Raw genomic sequence first — 17,625 nt, 5'->3', positions numbered from 1 at the left:
AGGGCCAGCGGGCAGGAGGGCTGGGAGGCTGGGGGGCCGGGGGGCCAGGAGACTAGGGGGCTGGGGGTGTAGGGGCCTGGGGGGGCCGGGGGGCAGGGGGCTGGGAGACTAGGGGGCTGGGGCCTGTAGGGAGCATCTCCAGGTCACCAGCTTCTCGGCTTCCCCGGCTCCTGGCGGGGACTTAGGTCATCCGGGATGGGGCCACGGGGGAGTCAGAGCTCTGAGGAAGTTTTACCTGAACTTAGAGACCCCAGACTTGAGGCTCTGGGCTGATCCAGTCTGTGGCTGTTTGGCTTGGCAGGTGTGGAGCTAAAAAATATTTAGCTTGCTGCCAGTGTGGAAAAACAAAAATTTCACATAAATATATGGATTTCTAGTTTCTCTTAAGAAATCCCCCCAATGACTCTGGCTGGGCCACTGCACAGTGAGCCCCTTTGTCATGGACACTGTCCCCAGGGCCATCATGGGGAGAGCACGGGCTCTGGTCCCAGTTCTCTAAGTGTCTGCGGTGACCTCGGGCAACCACCTCACCTGAGCCCTTGTCTGTGCGACGGGTCAGTGACGGTCCCTCCTGAGGTTGCTGTGATGCCTAAAGGAGCCACTGCGTTCCTTGCTGCTGTGGCCCAGCTGTGAGAGGCCCCTGGCGGCAGCCCCGCTGTGGGCATTTGCAGACCCAGCTCCTCCCGCCTACCTGCCTGGAGAGTGGACCCTGTAGAGGGGCTCACCTACAGTAACCACCCACCGGGGCTGACTGCATGTCACAGCCACCAGACCTGTGCCATTACACGTGTGAGCACAGTTCCTCCTCAAAAACAGGTGAAGCAGACAGGCACGGGACGGCAGGGGTGAGGCAGATGGGTGCGGGCTGGCAGGGGTGAGGCAGACGGGCTCGGGACGGCAGGGTTGAGGCAGACAGGCGTGGGATGGCAGGGGTGAGGCAGATAAGTGCGGGGTGGCAGGCACAGATGGGAGCTTTGGCTTCGTGTCCAGCTCTAAGGGCTCCTTGTGTTGTGTAGTCAAACCATCTCGGGGCCACTCTGTTGACCGTTTGGCCAGATATAAAACGAAGCCAGGACGCTTGACATCACCCTTGGCTCCTTGGGACGATGCTGGCGCCAGGCTTGGTGCAGATGCAGACGGAGGCTGGGCCCCCCTCATCCTGCCTCCCTCTGTCCACATCCAGCTTTGTGGCGACCGAGCGCACGCGTGACATCGGAGGACCGCTGTGCGCGCTCCGCTGCGTTATTTGCCCGGTGTTTGCTCGGGCCGGGTTCTCTGAGGCCTCTGGGAGCCTGTATTTCTCGGTTCCAGAAAAACCAGATGTGAGCAGGGAAGGTCCGCTCGGCGTTTTCCAAGTAAAAGTCCCTGCAGCACACGAAGTCTGTAGGATGATTTCGGGTGTCGCTGGGCAACTTAAAAAATGAAGGGTTATGGTTTTTATCTGAACTTCCTAGATGTTGTGTAGGATGAGTGAGGCTTCAGCAAGCAGGAAAAATGGGTTGGCTTTTAGAACCGCGATCAGCGATGATAGTGATGGAGGAGGTGGTCAGATGTGAACCTCGTGAGTGACGAAGATGTGGGCACAGGAGATGCGGGGCCTTTCAGGACACCTCTGTCTCGGCCTCCTCCACGTGCTCTCTCTGTTTCTGTTCTTTGGTGGTGCTAGTGGGCTCAGACTTAAAACCCATTACATTTATAGTAAAAACTAACGTCAAAATAAACAGAGACATTCCCCACTCCCCATCCACCAGGTCAACTGTTTTCATATTTCTTCCAAATTCTCTTGGGGTCCCTATTCATGGTTTTGACTTTTAGAAAGAAAGAAAGAAAGAAAGAAAGGAAGGAAGGAAGGAAGGAAGGAAGGAAGGAAGAGGACATTTTAGGAGCAGAGTTGAAGTCTGAGCTTTCCAAAAAAGAGTAAACGTCCAGTGGCTTAGCCACCGGCCCCTGTGTGCCCTCTGCCAGGCCACCCCCACCCCTTCCTGTGCCCACTCCTGCTCCTGCTGGACCCCATCTCCATCCGCTTTTCGGCCTTCCTGCACTTCTGTCAGCTCCCCGTGGGTCTTGCTTCTTGGCAGATGGTGCCTCCTGGGGAAGTTTTTCACAGGCACTGGGTGCAAACAGGGGAAGCTTTTGAGAGAAGAGGGCTATCTGGATGCCTGGCCATTCTTGAATGTTAACCAAAGGAATGTCTGTGTTCCTTGAGGGCGAGGTGTCTGACTTTCAACCCCCGCAGCCAGCAGGTGCACAAGTGGGAAACTCAGCGGAGGGAGGGATCTTCCCAGAATGTTCTAGCACCTTGTTTTATCTGCCCGTAGACCTTGAGGGCTCAGCTCAGGTGTTACTTCCGTGGAGACGAGCTCACACAGGTGAGTCCCTCTACCTGCGCTCCTGTGGCTCCCTGGACCTCTCCAGCACTGGCATGGCCGGTAACGGCCGGTTCATCGTCTGCCTCCCTGCTCGGCCACCAGCTCTATGAGGGCAGGGCCGTGTCTGTCTTGGTCAGTGCTGCATTTTCGGGGACGAAAACCAGCAAGGTAGATGCTTACTGTGTGTCACTGAGCAGATATGTGCAGTTGGTCTTTCCGATGCTTTATTTCTTTGAATGCTTCTCATCAAGTGTTTGACTGGCTGCCACTTGAATATTGCCATGAAGGGCCCCTTGCTGCTCCCAGAGGAGCCTGTTCTGGTTTTGTACTCCTCTGACTTCTAGAAGTTGTTTCTGATCTTGGACTACATTCCACCTTGAGCAACGTCCACCTGTTACCTCTGATGCCAGTTCAACTCTGAATCAGCTCAGCTGCTCTCAGGAAAGACTTCCCATTTCACTCATCAGCTTTCCCTCCTCCCTGTAAACATGCCCCGTGCTTCCCTCCCGAGCATGAGAATGTTCTGTGCTTGTAAACACCGGGAAGGCCGTGGGAGCCTTGGAGCAGCAGCTGGAAACCCTCAGCACTCACACTTCCTCCTTCCCAGCCTTGAGGTGACTTCTCCCCCCTTTGCACGAGGTTACTAAATCCAAAAGGCTGCCAACAAAATGTTGAGAGACTTTCGGGATGGAGTTTCAGGAAAGATATTTCCAGAGGGGTCTGCCGGATGCAGGCCGGGCGTGGATCCAGCCGCCGTCTTCTGCCGACGGTCTGGGGCTATGGGGACGTCGGAGTGTGTGGAGCGGCTGACCCTCAGAAGAGTATTCATCAGTACACTCGCTTCACAGATGGAGAAACCGAGGCCCAGAGGCAGGCAAGACTGGCCTAGAGCTGCACACTGATTTAGCACGGTGAATCTCAAAGTAGCATTCACAGACCATGGGCAAGTCACTTGCAAAGATGGTGAAATACGGTTTTCGGGCTCCAGTCCAGGCCCTACGGAATCCAAATCTCCATGGACCAGGCCTGGGAACCTGCATTTTTAGCTGGGACCTCCAGGTGATTCTCATGGATCCTGTCCCCAAACTGGCCAGGGCTGACCATCCCATAAGTGTGTTTTGTTCAGTGGTGTTATGTTGGTCGTCTCGGTGTGTGTGTATATATATATATTTAAAGTTTATTTTGAGAGAGACAGAGACAGCACAAATGTTGGAGGGGCAGAGAGAGAGAGAGAGAGAGGGAGAGAGAATCCCAAGCCGACTCCAAACTGTCAGTGCAGAGCCTGATGGGGGACTTGAACTCCCAAACCCTGAGATCATGACCTGAGCCTAAGCCAAAAGTCAGACACTCAGGCCCCCTGGAGCTACCCAGGCACCCCTTGGTTTTTACATTTTAATGAGTTTTCTAAACTGTTTTTAGCCGAATATCCTAGCTCAGGAAGTTTGCAGAAACAGCCTCTGATGGTGCTTTAGATGTTCTTTTTTTAAAAAAAAATTAATGTCCAACTTGTATATGAGAACATTTCATTTAAAAAATCTGTATTTTTGACTTAAGAAATCGGAAAATCCAACAATATTCCCTGTGCGCCTGGTGGGAGTTGGCTGGAGTCGAGGGGTGACCCCTGGGACAGGTCGCTCTCTCCTGACTTCCTCGGTCCCCAGCACTCTCTGCCGCTTCCCTGAGACTGAAGGGACTTGGCGCTCGCCACCACGGCTCGTGCCCGTTGCTCTCTGACAGCGGTAGCGACTGGGGAGTGGCGGAAGACAGTCCCACAGCACGAGGGGTGTCGGGAAGACGCTTGAGAGAACCTTGTTTCCGGTGCGGGGGTTGAAGTGCGTATTTGATACGTAAAAGGCTTGCTCTGGGGAAGAGTGTGCGTGCGTGTTGGAAGAGGACAGTCAGGGATGCAGTCCTCCTGGCTAGATGGGCTTTTGGGTTCATGGGCTCTGTCGTTCACGCTGGAGTCTGAGACACCATCCCTAGGTGTCTCTGCTGTGTTTCTGGCTTCATTTCACGGATCACGTGTTCTCCTACTATTTTAAACTCAAACATGCCCGAAGGTGGAAAGCCTCCTGAGTCACCCGGTGTCTGTGGTCCAGATTCTCCATCACTATGATCTTCAGCTCATTTTCGCTCCACATTTTGCTCTTTGTGATATCATCTCTCTCACCTCCTTTGGCTTTTACTTCTCGTGTTCTAATCACGGAGCTGGGAAAAAATCTGAGGACATAGTATCAAAGCGGCAAGGCGGGATGGTGTCTACCCAGAGGACAAGTCCAGGGGAGGGCCATTTACTTTAACTGGTTTGGGTCGAATGATGCAATTATCTACATTTCCAGGAATGCTGGAATGTTTGTCAAGACCAGTGGTTCTGAAGTTTGACTCACTTTTAAAACATTTGTAATTTTTACTCATATACAGGTACCACCTGAACTATTACCATACTTTGTGTTTTTATTTTTTTTTTAAGTTTCTTTATTTATTTTGAGAGAGACAGAGACAGAGGCAGCACTAGTGGGGGAAAAGAAGAGATAGAATCCCAAGCAGGCTCCACAATGTCAGCACAGAGCCCGCTGTGGGGCTCGATCTCCTGAAACCATAAGATCATGACCTGAGCTGAAATTTAGTTGGAAGCTCAACTGACCGAGCTACCCAGGCACTCCTTAGTGTTTTTCTTTAAATGTCACTCACTTGGATTTAATTGAAAAAGAAACTATCTCCCTCCCATGAACTGAAAACCAGTAACAGTAATTCCCGTAAATGGGAGACACCTCATGACCGAGTCCTGCTTGGGCATCGTTGCCCGCCGGGGGCTCTACATCCGACATGTGGCGTTTCTTTGCTAAATGGGGATTAGCAATTGTTACTTACGCTCGGACGGATTTGCTCCTTGCCGCAGGCCAGAAGAGCCAAGGACAACTGAGAAGGCAGCAGCTTCTCGTGCTGTGATTCGAGTTGTATAAAGGCGGGTCTTTGCGCTAAAATTCTCTTGGACAAAGTGTCCAAGGCCCTCGAGTGGTGGGATTACCAACTCTTAAGAATACAGGGGTCAAAAATGTCATTTTAAGCAGCACTCTGTTGGAATGTGGGGACAAAGATGACACTTCAGTGTCTTGTGGGATCAGAGTTTGGGACCGGAGGTGGGAGCCTTGCTGGGCTTGTGTCAGGCGAGCCAGAGAGCCCAACCCGCCCCAGAGAGTCTCTCCACCCCCGGCCTGTGCCCTGGGGAAGCTCCTGGCAGGTGTCCCCCTGTCGTGGACAGGAGAGGCTGTCAGAGCCCTGCTTGCTTGTGTCCTCTCCTGAGCACAGCAGCCGCTCTGTGGGAAAATCTGCTTAGGACCCAAGTAACGCCTTACTGGGGCAGGAGATGGGTGTGTGTGTGTGTGGGGGGGGTCTGTCTGCACACGCACACCAGGGAGACCACTCCCCAGGAGCTCCAGCTTCCAGAATGGAGGGAGACCCTCGAGGCCCCCAGTCTGCGTGCACCGAGATGTGTCTTAGCCGAGACCACGGTTTAGCCCTCAGGTGGCGTTGATGGCACTGGATTTGGATGCCCTCAGTTTCCCATTCCAGAACGTTCTGCAGCCTGCCCTCTGGCTCAGGGTAACTGTTGTGCAGCTGTGCTCTTGGCTAGCTCCCAGGCTGACGGGGTGTGGACAGGTCGCTCTCTGCTGGTGTCACGGTCTCACAAGGGACGTGGCCACCTCCACCTTGACCCGAGCACCGGAGTAAGCAGGACAGGATGGAGCGTCCGCTTGTCCCTCCGCACCTGCAGCGGCGGCTCCGTCATCCTCCCCAAACCTCTCCCCAGAGTGCGCGTCAGGAAGGAAGGAGGGATCCAGGCTCAGCTCCTTATGGGGGCCTCTGGGGGCACCATGGGGTCAGGAAGGGAAATGTCAGTGGAAGAGTCGTAAAGCAAGAGAAACTCAACTCAGAGAGGGAATCGATTTGCTTATGGAACGAACGGCTTCAGGTAAGATTGTGTTTGGTTGGCTGTTGCTGTGCAACACACACACCTGAACTTTAAAACGTAAAACACAACTTGGTGTCACTTTTCCCGGTTCTGTGGGCTGACTGGGCTCAAGGCACTGTCGTCAGACCACGGCCAGGCTTGGAGTCACCCAAAGCTCACCTAAGACAGTTCTGTCCCTCTGGCTCTGGCGCCCCTGTGCCCACGTGTGTGCACGCCCCTGTGCGGTCTTCCCCCAGCTGCGCGGCCTGGACTCCTCACGGCTCAGACCTCCCAGAGGCACACAGCAGAAGCTGCTGGACAATTAGGGACTGCAGCTGGGCCTCGGCCAGTGTCCCTTCTGTTGTCCCCTGTGGGTCAGGTCAGGCAGAGGGCAGGTGGGGAAATTCGCCCTGGGTGCTGGCGGAGAGTGGCGAGGTCACGGGGCACAAACGGACGGGACGAGGGATATTGCGGGTGTCTTTGAAAATCACAGTTGGCCTCAGGCCGGGTCCAGGGGCTCAAGTCCTCTCCTCAGAAACAGGCGTCTCTCTCCGCTGACTCTCCCCAAGAAGGCACAGCAGTGTGACACAGGGTCAGCCCAGAGCGGATGCTGATGGGCACGGCCTGGAGGGGGCCCAGGGTGTGCGGTCAGGGGGGCCAGACTGGCTCTCCCGAGGAACACAGCCGTGCTGTTCCTGGGGGAGGCGGGTGGACGCCACGCTGGCCACACGGCCTGCAGGTCACTTTGTCCTGACTCGCTGCTCAGGTCCACTTTGAACCTGGGGCATGCAGGACACCGTGCCGAGTCCCCTGGCCTGGGAAGGGCTGTTCCTCTACCTGGAAGGACCCCATACCTCCCCTCCCCCAGCCAGCTGCCCTCCCGCCCACCATCAGAGGGGACAGTGTGTTCACCGAGACTTCCTCCTTGGCCCGGGGCATTGTTGTGCACTGTTTTCTTGGAATTCCCGGTATCTGTTTTGTCTCCTTCAGTGAGTGAACGAGTGCTGTCTCTGGGGGAGGGCAGTGACTACAGGTGCAGCCTCCAGAGCTGTGCTGCCTGGTTCGAGTCCTGCCTGTCACTAGCTGTGCGGCCGCCCATGAGTCACTCAACCCCTCTGTGCTTTGATTTTCTTACCTATAAATTGGGGACACGAGTGACACCTACTTCATAGGGCTGTTGGGAGGGTTAACAGCTCACACGTGTACAAGTCTTGGGAGAGTCTTTGCTCCCAGGTAAATGCTGATGATACTACTTTTCTTTACAAAGTGTTTTCACATAGTAAGGAAATCGGTTTCTTGAACGTTAAATGCGTTATTTGTTATTTTCCCCCCTAGAATGCTATGTGTCTTTTGGCTTTGTTCTGGTAAATTATTTGCCTTGCAGGATTTTACATTTCTGCGCTTGGAAGTGTCAGTCTTTCCTTATGGCACCCGGACGGTATTTTTCTTTTCTTTTTTCTGTGTCTTGTCGAGAAAGACCTTTTCTCATTGTATCCTTTTGGGTAGATGACGATATAATGCTCATAGGAAGTAAGTGTGGAAACAATGTGTCAATCATTGCACTTCTTTTCCCTTCAGATTGTCTCTTCTTCGTGTTAATGACCCAGGAGCGGGAAGCAGAGATCCTCAGGGCGCTGGGATTAGCGGCTCCTGGAAACTGATGTTTAAATATAAAGATAGAAGCAATTATCGTGCGGGTTAAATTAGCCAAAATGAGACTTGCTCACGGGCACTGCCATCTGCCTTCCATCTACCCTTACCTAACGCCAAACCGACGTCTCCTTCTTCTTTTTCTTCCGGGACAGAAAGGCATTTGGCCAAAGCGGGACTGAATAGGAGGAATTTCTAAACACAGCAGTGTTTGGAAAAAATTAACTTCTATGAATCCTCTGGGATCTCGTTTCATAACAAGAATTTCACAATGTGTGTGCTAGCGTCCTTGTGAAGCGGGTTGTGTCTGAGAGCAGAGAGGCCAGGCGGGGAGGCGAGGTCTGTGCTGGGCTCTGCTGGCCACAGCACCTGGCGGATGGAAATGACGGGCCCCCCGCGCAGCAGCGGGTCAGGCAAGGGCCCTGGGGTCGCACTCTGCCCTCCAAGCTGCCTTCCATCCAAAGCCCCAGCCTCGTGGCCGACATGGCATGGCACCTCGGGCACTTTCTGCCCTCCTTGATAGCCCTGAGAGCACAGTCCCTGTGACCTGGGGTTCTACTCGCCCTCCTCAGAGGTCAGCAAAGGTCCAGGTCCCAGCCATCATTTTGAGGTTCCTCTTATATTTAAAAATTGGGGGAAATTCCAAACAAGGGTTATAAAATTATGCCATGTTTTAACATGTTTATGATAATCGTAATAGGGCTTTGAGCCCACAAAAGTATGATGCAGTATGACTGTCACAAGACAGCTGAACAACTCGTAACGTGTCAGTTCACAAGGCATTACAGTGAAGATGGTTGGTAACGGGATGCATGTTTATATTTGCTGAAAGATGTCTTCCTTTAATTCAGTGACTCTCAGGCTGTGTCCATAGTCTCATTTGAAGGCCCAAAGCCTAAATTTGGTGCCATTTGTATAAAAAGGCCCAGGACAAATGGCCCTCCGGCTCTGTCCTTCCACCGCCAAGTCCTTGGGCCTGTTTTGATCAACTCTGGGCTCCGTCCTCTCCTGCCCGGGCCAGGCTGAGAGGGATGAGGCCACTGGGATTACTTCCTGCTCTCGCACACAGTCCACGCAGGTCGTCAGCTCTGCACTCACACGTGTGCACCTGTTCTCTCCCTCCCTCCATCTGTCTGTCTCTCTCTCACACACATGCGCAGGTTACCCATATAACAAGGAACTCCTCACCCCCAACATCTGGACTTGTTTTCAGGTGAGATGCAGTGACCACTGAGCCAGCTCGTTCATAGTAGCATCTGAGCAAAGACCATGTCGTCCACGCGGTACAACGTGGGGCCAGCTCGGGACTTAGGAACCTGACTACCTGTGGGCTGGGTGTCTTGAAGGAAAGTTTAGCGGCCACGGCCTCCGTGGGCCCCACTCCGCTCCTCTGTTGGAAATAACAATCGTAGATGTCAAAACCCTTAAAAGTGGGCTTCCCCTTTTGACAAGAAATTCCCTCCTAGGAATTTCTCCTAAAGGCATATAATCTGAGGTGTGCCAGGTTTAGCTGGCAGTTCTGTTTGGAAAATAAAAAGCTGAAGGAGACCATGTGATACCAGTTTCGATGTAGCGCTGTGCAGAGAACGGGATGACGTGAGGCTGTATGGACACTGGAGGGATTTCGTGGACATACAGTAAGTTATGTGGTTTATAAGCCAGTGTGCGTGAGCTGGTTCCTTTCTTTGTAAAATATGCTTGTAGGGAAGGTTTTAGGAAGACTTACCAGGAAGACGCTTCTGGACTAAAAGGAAGAATAAGAACAGATTGTGGGGGCCCCTGGGTGGCTCAGTCGGTTGAGCGTCCGACTTTGGCTCAGGTCATGATCTCATGGTCTGTGAGTTCGAGCCCCGCGTCAGGCTCTGTGCTGACAGCTGGGAGCCTGGAGCCTGCTTTGGACTCTGTCTCCTCTGTCTGCCCCTCCTCACGTGTGCTCTGTTTCTCTGTCTCTCAAAAATAAATAAATGTAAAAAAAAAAAAGAAAGAAAGAAAGAAAAAAGAACAGATTGTGCAGGCTTTTATATTTGGGGGCTCTGGGGTCACAAGGCTGGAGCTTGGATCTAACCTTAATGATGGCTGGTGACCTTGGGCAAGCTGGCCCAGTGTCTTCGTTTCCTAACGGGGGTGGTAACAGGGTTTTCACAATATTTAAGGAGAGAAGTCCCTGAAGACTCTTGGAAAAGTGTCTGGTACTTAGTAAGCTTTTGCTAAATACTGCCTATTGCTGTTATCGGAATTTTCTGAATTGAACATGCACTGTCTCTAGAATGAGGACAAAAGGGCTTTTCAAACACAAAGGAGCTGCTTCTGAGTTCCTTCTGCTGTCATTCCTGACCCAGCGCCTCTTCTTCCCTCAGGGGTCACGTTTTCTTTTTTCTGGAAGACGCACGGAGAGCAGTCCAGACCGATCCCTTCGGCATACGGGGGACAGGTCATTTCTGAAGGGTTCAAGGTCTGCTCCAGTGGCGGCAAGGGCTCCGTGGAGCTGTACACGCGGGAGAACGCCAAGACGTGGGAGGCCACCTTCAGCCCGCCAGGTAAGGGACCCCTCGGCCTCTGCTTTAAGGGTTTGCCTGGGAAGATGCTGGAGAGCGCCTGGGCCCCTCCCACCCCAGCTGGGCCCTGCCTCCGTTGCCTGATGCCCCGTCTCAGCCTCTGCTTCCTGGGGGGAAGGTGCTGGCCTGACCTGCCTGAGGCCAAGGTCGGGGTGGGGCTGGGGGAGATGAAATGCGGTACCCTGCCTGGTGCTTAGCATGGCTCCTGCTCCATTTCCCCCTCCCTTCCCCCCTCCCCTCTTCCTCCTGCTTCTTTTTTTGCTCCCCCTCCTCCTCCCTATCATCCCTCGCCTCCTCCCCCTCCTTCTTCCTAGTGGTATAGACTCGGCAATGTTTATTTAGAGTATGATGTGAAGACTTTTTGGAAAAGTGGCTGAAGACTGGGGAGGAAGGGGGGTCTGGAAGACAGGAGTTGGAGCCGTGGTGGGGGTGCCCTGGGACACGTGGGGAGTAGCACGGTGGGCCCTGACGACGTGGGGGGAGTTTGCAGGTGGGCGTTGCGGGCCAGTGTGGCTCGGTCTGGAGATTCCTGCTTTCTCTGTGCTCCGTGGGGTGATGTGGGGTCGTGCAGTGGGCACAAGTCAGGGGTGTGTGTGGGGGGGGGAAGCTTGGGGAGCAGAGGGTCTGAAGTGGACACTGGACAAGGTAGAGGTGACCAGGGCCCCAGAAGTGTTGGGGTGACATTGAGGGGGAGCCCAGTCCAGGCTGGGGACTAAGAGGGAACCACGGAGCTGGCCACGGGCTGGCAGAGTGAAGGCCTCTAGGAAAATGCATTTTCTGGCCCGTGGAAAGGAGGCTGTATGTCTTAGTCGCTAAAAGACCTGGAGCCAAACAGGTGTGTCCGAGCCCTCTCTGTGCCGGGCTACCTAGGGGAGCGGGGGAGCCGTGCTCACTCACTCACACCGAGCCTGAACGTTGTCTGCAGAAGAGTCTGGGAGGATCTCGCCTGCTTGCTTTCTCTGACCCCAGGCCAGGAGTCTCTGCCTCCCCTGCCCCCCCCAGACGGAACTACCTGTACCTTGTTGCTGGCTCTTATCACCTTCTGCCCAAGGTCAGGTTCTTATGTAACAGCCTTATCCCCATGATCCTCGGGGCTGACACTGTATGGGGCACCTAGTAGGTTTCCTCGACATATTTTAAGGTAAAGTCTACTGAACTCTGTTTTTCCACCCAGGGAAATGGGGGAGAATTGTAAACATTTCTGCCTGGCAGTACACTCTATTTGTTCATTGAAGAAAGTTGTTATTCTTGCTTTAAATTCAAGGGCAATACACTTTGGACCCATTTAGGACCCAAGGGCTCTCCAGAGACTCAAGATCATAAAGTTGCACAGTCCTGAGCAACCTGAGCAAGAAAGTCCTAAGTAACTGCTGAGTGATTGAATATATAATATATATATATATATATATATATATATATATATATATTTTTTTTTTTTTTTTTTTATTTTTCATCATGCTACATGTACTCTTTAATCCCCATCACACATCTCCCCTCTGGTGACCATCAGTTTGTTCTCTACGGTTAAAGAGTCTGTTTCCTGCACTGTTTCTCTTTTTTCCCCTTGCTTGTTTTGTTTCTTAAATTCCACATATGCATGAAATCGTATGGTATCCGCCCTTCTCTTACTTATCAGAATACTCAATAGCTCCATCCACGTCATTGCAAATGGCAAGATATCATTCTTTCTTATGGCCGAATATATATACCACTTCTTTATCCATTCATCAGTGGGTGGGTGCTTGGGCTGTTTCCATAATTTGGCTGTCGTAGATAGTATTTTTGTATTCTTTGGGTAAATAACCAGTAGTACAATTGCTGGGTTGTAGGGCGGTTCAAGTTTTAACTTTCGGAGTCTCCACACTGTTTTCCACAGTGGCTACACCAGTTTGCCTTCCCGCCAACAGTGCACGAGGGTTCCTTTTTCTCCACATCCTCATCGACACCTGTTGCTTGTTTTTGATTTTAGCCATTCTGACAGGTGTGAGGTGGTATCTGATTATGGTTTTGATCTGCATTTCCCTGATGAGTGATGTCGAGCATCTTCCCGTGTATCTGTTAGCCATCTGGATGTCTTCTTGGGAAAAGTGTCTATTCATGTCTACTGCTCACTTTTAAATTGGATAATTTGTTTTTTGGGTGTTGAGCTCTATCAGTTTGTTATAGACTTTGGATAACAACCCTTTATCAGATTCGTCATTTGCAAATATCTTCTTCCATTCCATCGGTTGTCTTTTAGTTTCGTTGGCTGTTTCCTTCGCTGTGCTGAAGGGTTTATTTTGATGAAGTCCCAACAGCTCATTGCTGGATGATTTAAGATGATGCCGGGCTCAAGATGATACGTGTCCTTTAACGGGCTGCCTTATTCCTTCCAGAAGTAAGCCCATGAGATAACCCAACACTTGCAAAACAAAGCTGGGCCCTTCGTGGGGCAAGCTACCACCAATGTCTGGTGAACATTCTTCTTATTGGGTCACTGTGGTTCTCAGGCCAGAGAGAATGAGCCCAGAGGGTGGCCCTGACTACCATGATACCATCATGTTTATTGGTCTTACATGTACCATATCAGAGCAGAGGTGGATGCCAACTGCCCTGGGCTGAATCAGGCCCTCAGGTAGGTTTTATTGTCCAATGGGTTTTATTGACCTGCACTATGATGGCCCAGGCAGGACTAAAGAAAAAGAATTGTTTTTTTGAACAAGTTACCCCCATTAGCTATTATTTCCTTTTATTTTAAAATAGCAGAGGATCTAATTTAAAATAGCAAAGGGTCTCTCTGGACTGCTTCTGGAATTTTGGGGATGGGGACAATTTCTTCTCTGTGCTTCAAAGTACTGAGAAAAGTTAGATCTATATTATGCAGGACTCACCAAGATTAACAGTGACTAATCATCTCAAAAGGGATTTAACTCAGAAACGTGCTTCCCACATCAGCAGAACAGTGATCTTTGTTCTTTCCAGGTCCCTACTGGACTCATGTCTTGTTTACATGGAAATCCAAGGAGGGTCTGAAAGTCTATGTCAATGGGACCCTGAGCACCTCCGACCCAAGCGGCAAAGTGTCTCATGCCTACGGGGAGCCCAGCGTCAACCTCGTGATCGGGTCTGAGCGGGACCAGACCAAGCGTTATGAGGTCGGAGCTTTCGATGAGTTCATCATCTGGGAACGGGCCCTGACCCCGGACGAGATCGCGATGTACTTCACAGCTGCCGTTGGTCAGTGGGCACAGGGGTGGGGGGTGGGCTCGGGCCAGCTCTGCCCGTCTCTGGGAGGACACGGTGGGCACGGGGGGTGGGCTCGGGCCAGCTCTGCCCGTCTCTGGGAGGACACAGTGGGCACGGGGGGTGGGCACGGGGGGTGGGCTCGGGCCAGCTCTGCCCGTCTCTGGGAGGACAGGGCTCCTTCCGTCCGCCTCCCTCACTAGCATTTCTCGCTCTGCGCTCTCCTGAGGGGACCGTCTGCGCCGCAGGCTGAGAGGCATCCTAATGAACCTCATAAATACAGCCGTTTCTCTAGAACACCTGTTCCCCAGGATGGAGAAACTGGCACCTTAACGGAGACACACTGAGATGAATATCCTGCTGGTCGCCAGGGGGTTTTGAGGTGTATGTGATGGATGATTACAGACCCTTTGGGAACAGGCATTCCGGGTCCTTTAGTGCATCTGATCAACAAATGCTTACCAGGTGCTTCCTGCATGCCAGGCTCTGATGGGCCCTCAGGGACAGGTGGCCTGGGTTCAAACCTTCACTCAGCCACAATGAACTCTGGGACGTGGGAAGTCACTTTTTTGGCTGAGGGAAAATTCGTGTAACATAAACTTGACCATTTTAAGGCATATGATCTGGTGGTACTTCCTACGTTCACCAGCTGTGCAACCATCCCCTCTGGTTTAAAAAGTCTAATCACCCCAAAAGTAAATCCAGCACCCGCTAGCTTTCACTCCCCATGTCCCCTCCCAGCCCTTGGCCACCGCTCAGCCAGTGTCTCTACAGATTTCCCTCTTCTGGGTCTTCCAACCACATGGAATCATGTCATACAGGACTTCTTGTATCTTAATCTTCCCAAATCACTGTGTTCTCCTTTGTAAATGGATGGAAACAGTACTCCTCATGTCCCAGGGGTGGGGGGCTGTGGAGCCACAGTGTCACGGGTGTAAGGCATCAGCACAATGCCTGCATGTGGCAGGTTTTCACAACATTTTTGCTGATTTACGATTAATATTTACTTCCCCCATTCTATTTTCACTGTGAGAACGAGGGAATGCACTGGTCCTTGAACGTGAAATAATCTGCCAAAAAATGACAGTCACTCATAAACATTTGTTGGTTGGCCACTGCATGGACACCAGAGCAGCAGGGGCAGGTCGGGACCGGGAGGTGTAGGTGTTAATGCAAGGCCTGCCCCCTCTCAGGTTCTGACAGTGAGTCCCTCAGCTGTTAGGACTCTGTGATTATGTGACAGAAAACACAACTTGAGTGACTTACGCCAACAAGGGAAATTAAAAAAAAAAAAAACAAAAAAAACCTCCCACGATGGAAACAACAGGAGAAAATCCGCTTCAGGACCAGTTTGCTCTAGGTGCTCACGTGTGTCACTGGGAATCTCTTTGTTTGACCCCGCTTCCTTCTGGTGGTGCCACTATGGCTGCCCTTCCCTCCAGGGTTCCACCCCATGCTCGCAGAAGATGAACTTCTCTTTTCTGTCTCCTCCTGCAGCAGGACTGGCCAGGAGTCTCATTTGACCAGATGGATCCATGCGTGTCCCAGTTTCCAGGAGCTGAGAACCGCGGCTGGGGGTGTGGGATATGCTGACTGCCTTAGGCCTGGGTCACAGTCCACCCTTGACATGGCAGTAGGGTTGGCTTGTCCCAAATGCAGAGGAGAGGGGACTCCCCGCAGATGACCGGGGCTGCTGGCATGGCCGCTGTGTGTGCAGGAAGTCTGTGTCCACAGCGGCCTTTGACACTCATTCTTCACTAAGAAAGTGGAATTCATTCCTGTCACACAAGTGACAGAAGGACAAAATATAGGTCCTTTACAAAAAAGAAGGATATCAATCTTCTGCATTTTATAGCTTAAGATTCAGAGATTTGTCACCAAGACTAAAATGTCATCTGTATTTGTATTACTGAAAGCCTGAAACAAATCCTTCTTTCTCCATACATTACCATTTTAATAACACTGGGAAGACGTGTTGCTCTTTCTGGTTCTTGTGTCTGTACCAGCAAACCCTTGTCCCCAGGACATCCCAGGGCTCAGAAATGGGGTGATCAGCCCCACACATGGCACAGCCTTTCAGGTCACCTCACCCTCTGTGCCCCATGAAGGTGGTATCTGATTTTGGGGGGGGGGGCATTCAGGAGAGGTGTTGCATTAACACCTACATATCCCAAGAAGTGCACACATGCACCTTTGCTGAGCCAGAACTACACCCATCAGGCCCCCGTATGGCTTGGGGACTTGCTTTTGGAGACAGGTCACATGACATAAAACACGTATAGAGAAAATGATCTGGAAGTTCCTTAGACTGCTCCATGTGAGTCGGTCCATCAGAGCCAGGGTCATGCCAGCTGTGTGAAGACAGGCATCTGGGCTGAGGTCCAGCCTGCTCTCAGGCCAGGCCAGGGCCCTGCTGTGTCTGGTCTATAGGAGGAGGCAAAACCTGGTCTTTGCATAAAGCCCCGTCTGCACACCAAGGGTGAGCCCAAAGCAGGCATTTCTCTGCATGACCGGCCCAGAGGGGGTGTCCCCTTCTAATCCATTAGCCAGAGCAGGCCAGATGTGGTGACTCTTCCTAATTCATACAAAGGCAGAGGGTTGATCATCCATCACCGGGTCAGCTTTGCTCCCAGTGCTACAATGGATGGCCACCCCTTCCGCAGAAAATCAGAGGAAGTAGAAGGCTGCGTTCAGAGTCGTGTGATTTCCAAGTTACGTATTTTTTGAACACTGAAAACACACCCACACAATCTGATGCCCACAAAACAAGAGCCCCTTGGGACCTGGGACTCACAGAGGACACGAAAGATTCTCATTTCTTCTCGTAGCCTTCCAGGGTCATCGATGGCGATGGTGGGCAGGGTTGCTGGGTTAGTCCTTACCGTCCTGCACTTTACTTTGTGGACTCACACAAGTTACATGTGAATTGGATGGGACTCCTCTGTAACTACTTGGCATTTGAGGAACGAATGTCACTCTGACTTGGAGAACCTAGCGTTTGGGTCTCTAGTCCTCTGGGCAGAGTCTCCCCTTTGGCGTCTTGTCCCCCAGCCACTGGGCCCCACATAACCCGAGGGGCCGGTTACTACTGGAGCTAACTAGGGGCGGTGAGGTCATTTCCTTAGATCACTTCAAGCAACCTTGAGAGATTTTTCCGAAAATGAGGTAGAGCATCTAGTCTGTGTTCTTACCAGGAAATGCTAAGATTCGAAATAGCTGGTGGAGAAGAGGAAGAGAAGAGCAAATATGGCTTATCTTTGGTGTTAGATGTCTTCGTTATTTGTAATTAACCAAATGGAAAAGAATAACCAGAATCCTCAGGGTTGAAAGGACTCAGGAGGACAGTGTGCCCCACCACTTTGTCTGTCTTGCTTCTTCTGTCTGGGAGGGATGGTCTGTCTTGGCCCAGAGATTAGCAGCACTCTGTATTCCATCTCCAACTAGTCCAGGTGTAATTGAAGGCTGTTTCTTTTGGTTCTTTATTTATTTGAGATCGGTAAAAGCTTACATAAAATCATCTTTTTATGTGACGACTTGCGTGAAGGGTGTTCAAAAGCGATTTGAAATATAAATAGAAAAGTAATGTGACCTGGGAAAATCCATACCATCCACCCATTAAGCTAATTTATTAGCCCTGTATCTGTGCAACAGCATTCCTGCTCAGCATTCTCAGGCTGTCTTAGACGGGTCTGAAGCTGGAGAGTTTTGAATAAAGGCAGGCCTTTCTTAGGCTGGAAGAGTGACCACGGCTTAGTCCTTAATTCAGTGTTATTGTTTTTTTTCCCCCCCCAGGAAAGCATGCTTTGTTGTCTTCGACGCCACCAAGCTTCTTCATGACACCCCCAGCCAGCACCGTGGTGAGCATGCACACCGATCT

General features: G+C 51.7%; 1 protein-coding gene across 3 annotated transcripts in view; it reads left to right on the top strand.

The window, feature by feature from the left end:
* The window catches only part of ADGRD1 (adhesion G protein-coupled receptor D1), a 125,121-nt gene that overhangs the window by 16,689 nt on the left and 90,807 nt on the right, over positions 1–17,625 (top strand). For all 3 annotated transcript variants that reach the window (XM_078435954.2, XM_078435952.2, XM_078435953.2), the window contains 3 exons: positions 10,329–10,508; positions 13,488–13,742; positions 17,541–17,605. In XM_078435954.2, the coding sequence (XP_078292080.1) occupies positions 10,329–10,508; positions 13,488–13,742; positions 17,541–17,605 (500 nt within the window). The remainder of the gene's footprint in view (positions 1–10,328; positions 10,509–13,487; positions 13,743–17,540; positions 17,606–17,625) is intronic.

Source organism: Panthera onca, chromosome D3, assembly GCF_046562875.1.
Source record: "Panthera onca isolate mPanOnc1 chromosome D3, mPanOnc1 haplotype 2, whole genome shotgun sequence".
Classification (NCBI taxonomy): Eukaryota; Metazoa; Chordata; class Mammalia; order Carnivora; family Felidae; genus Panthera; species Panthera onca.
Note: the sequence above shows the minus strand (reverse complement) of the source record. Positions and strands in the feature narration are given on the sequence as shown.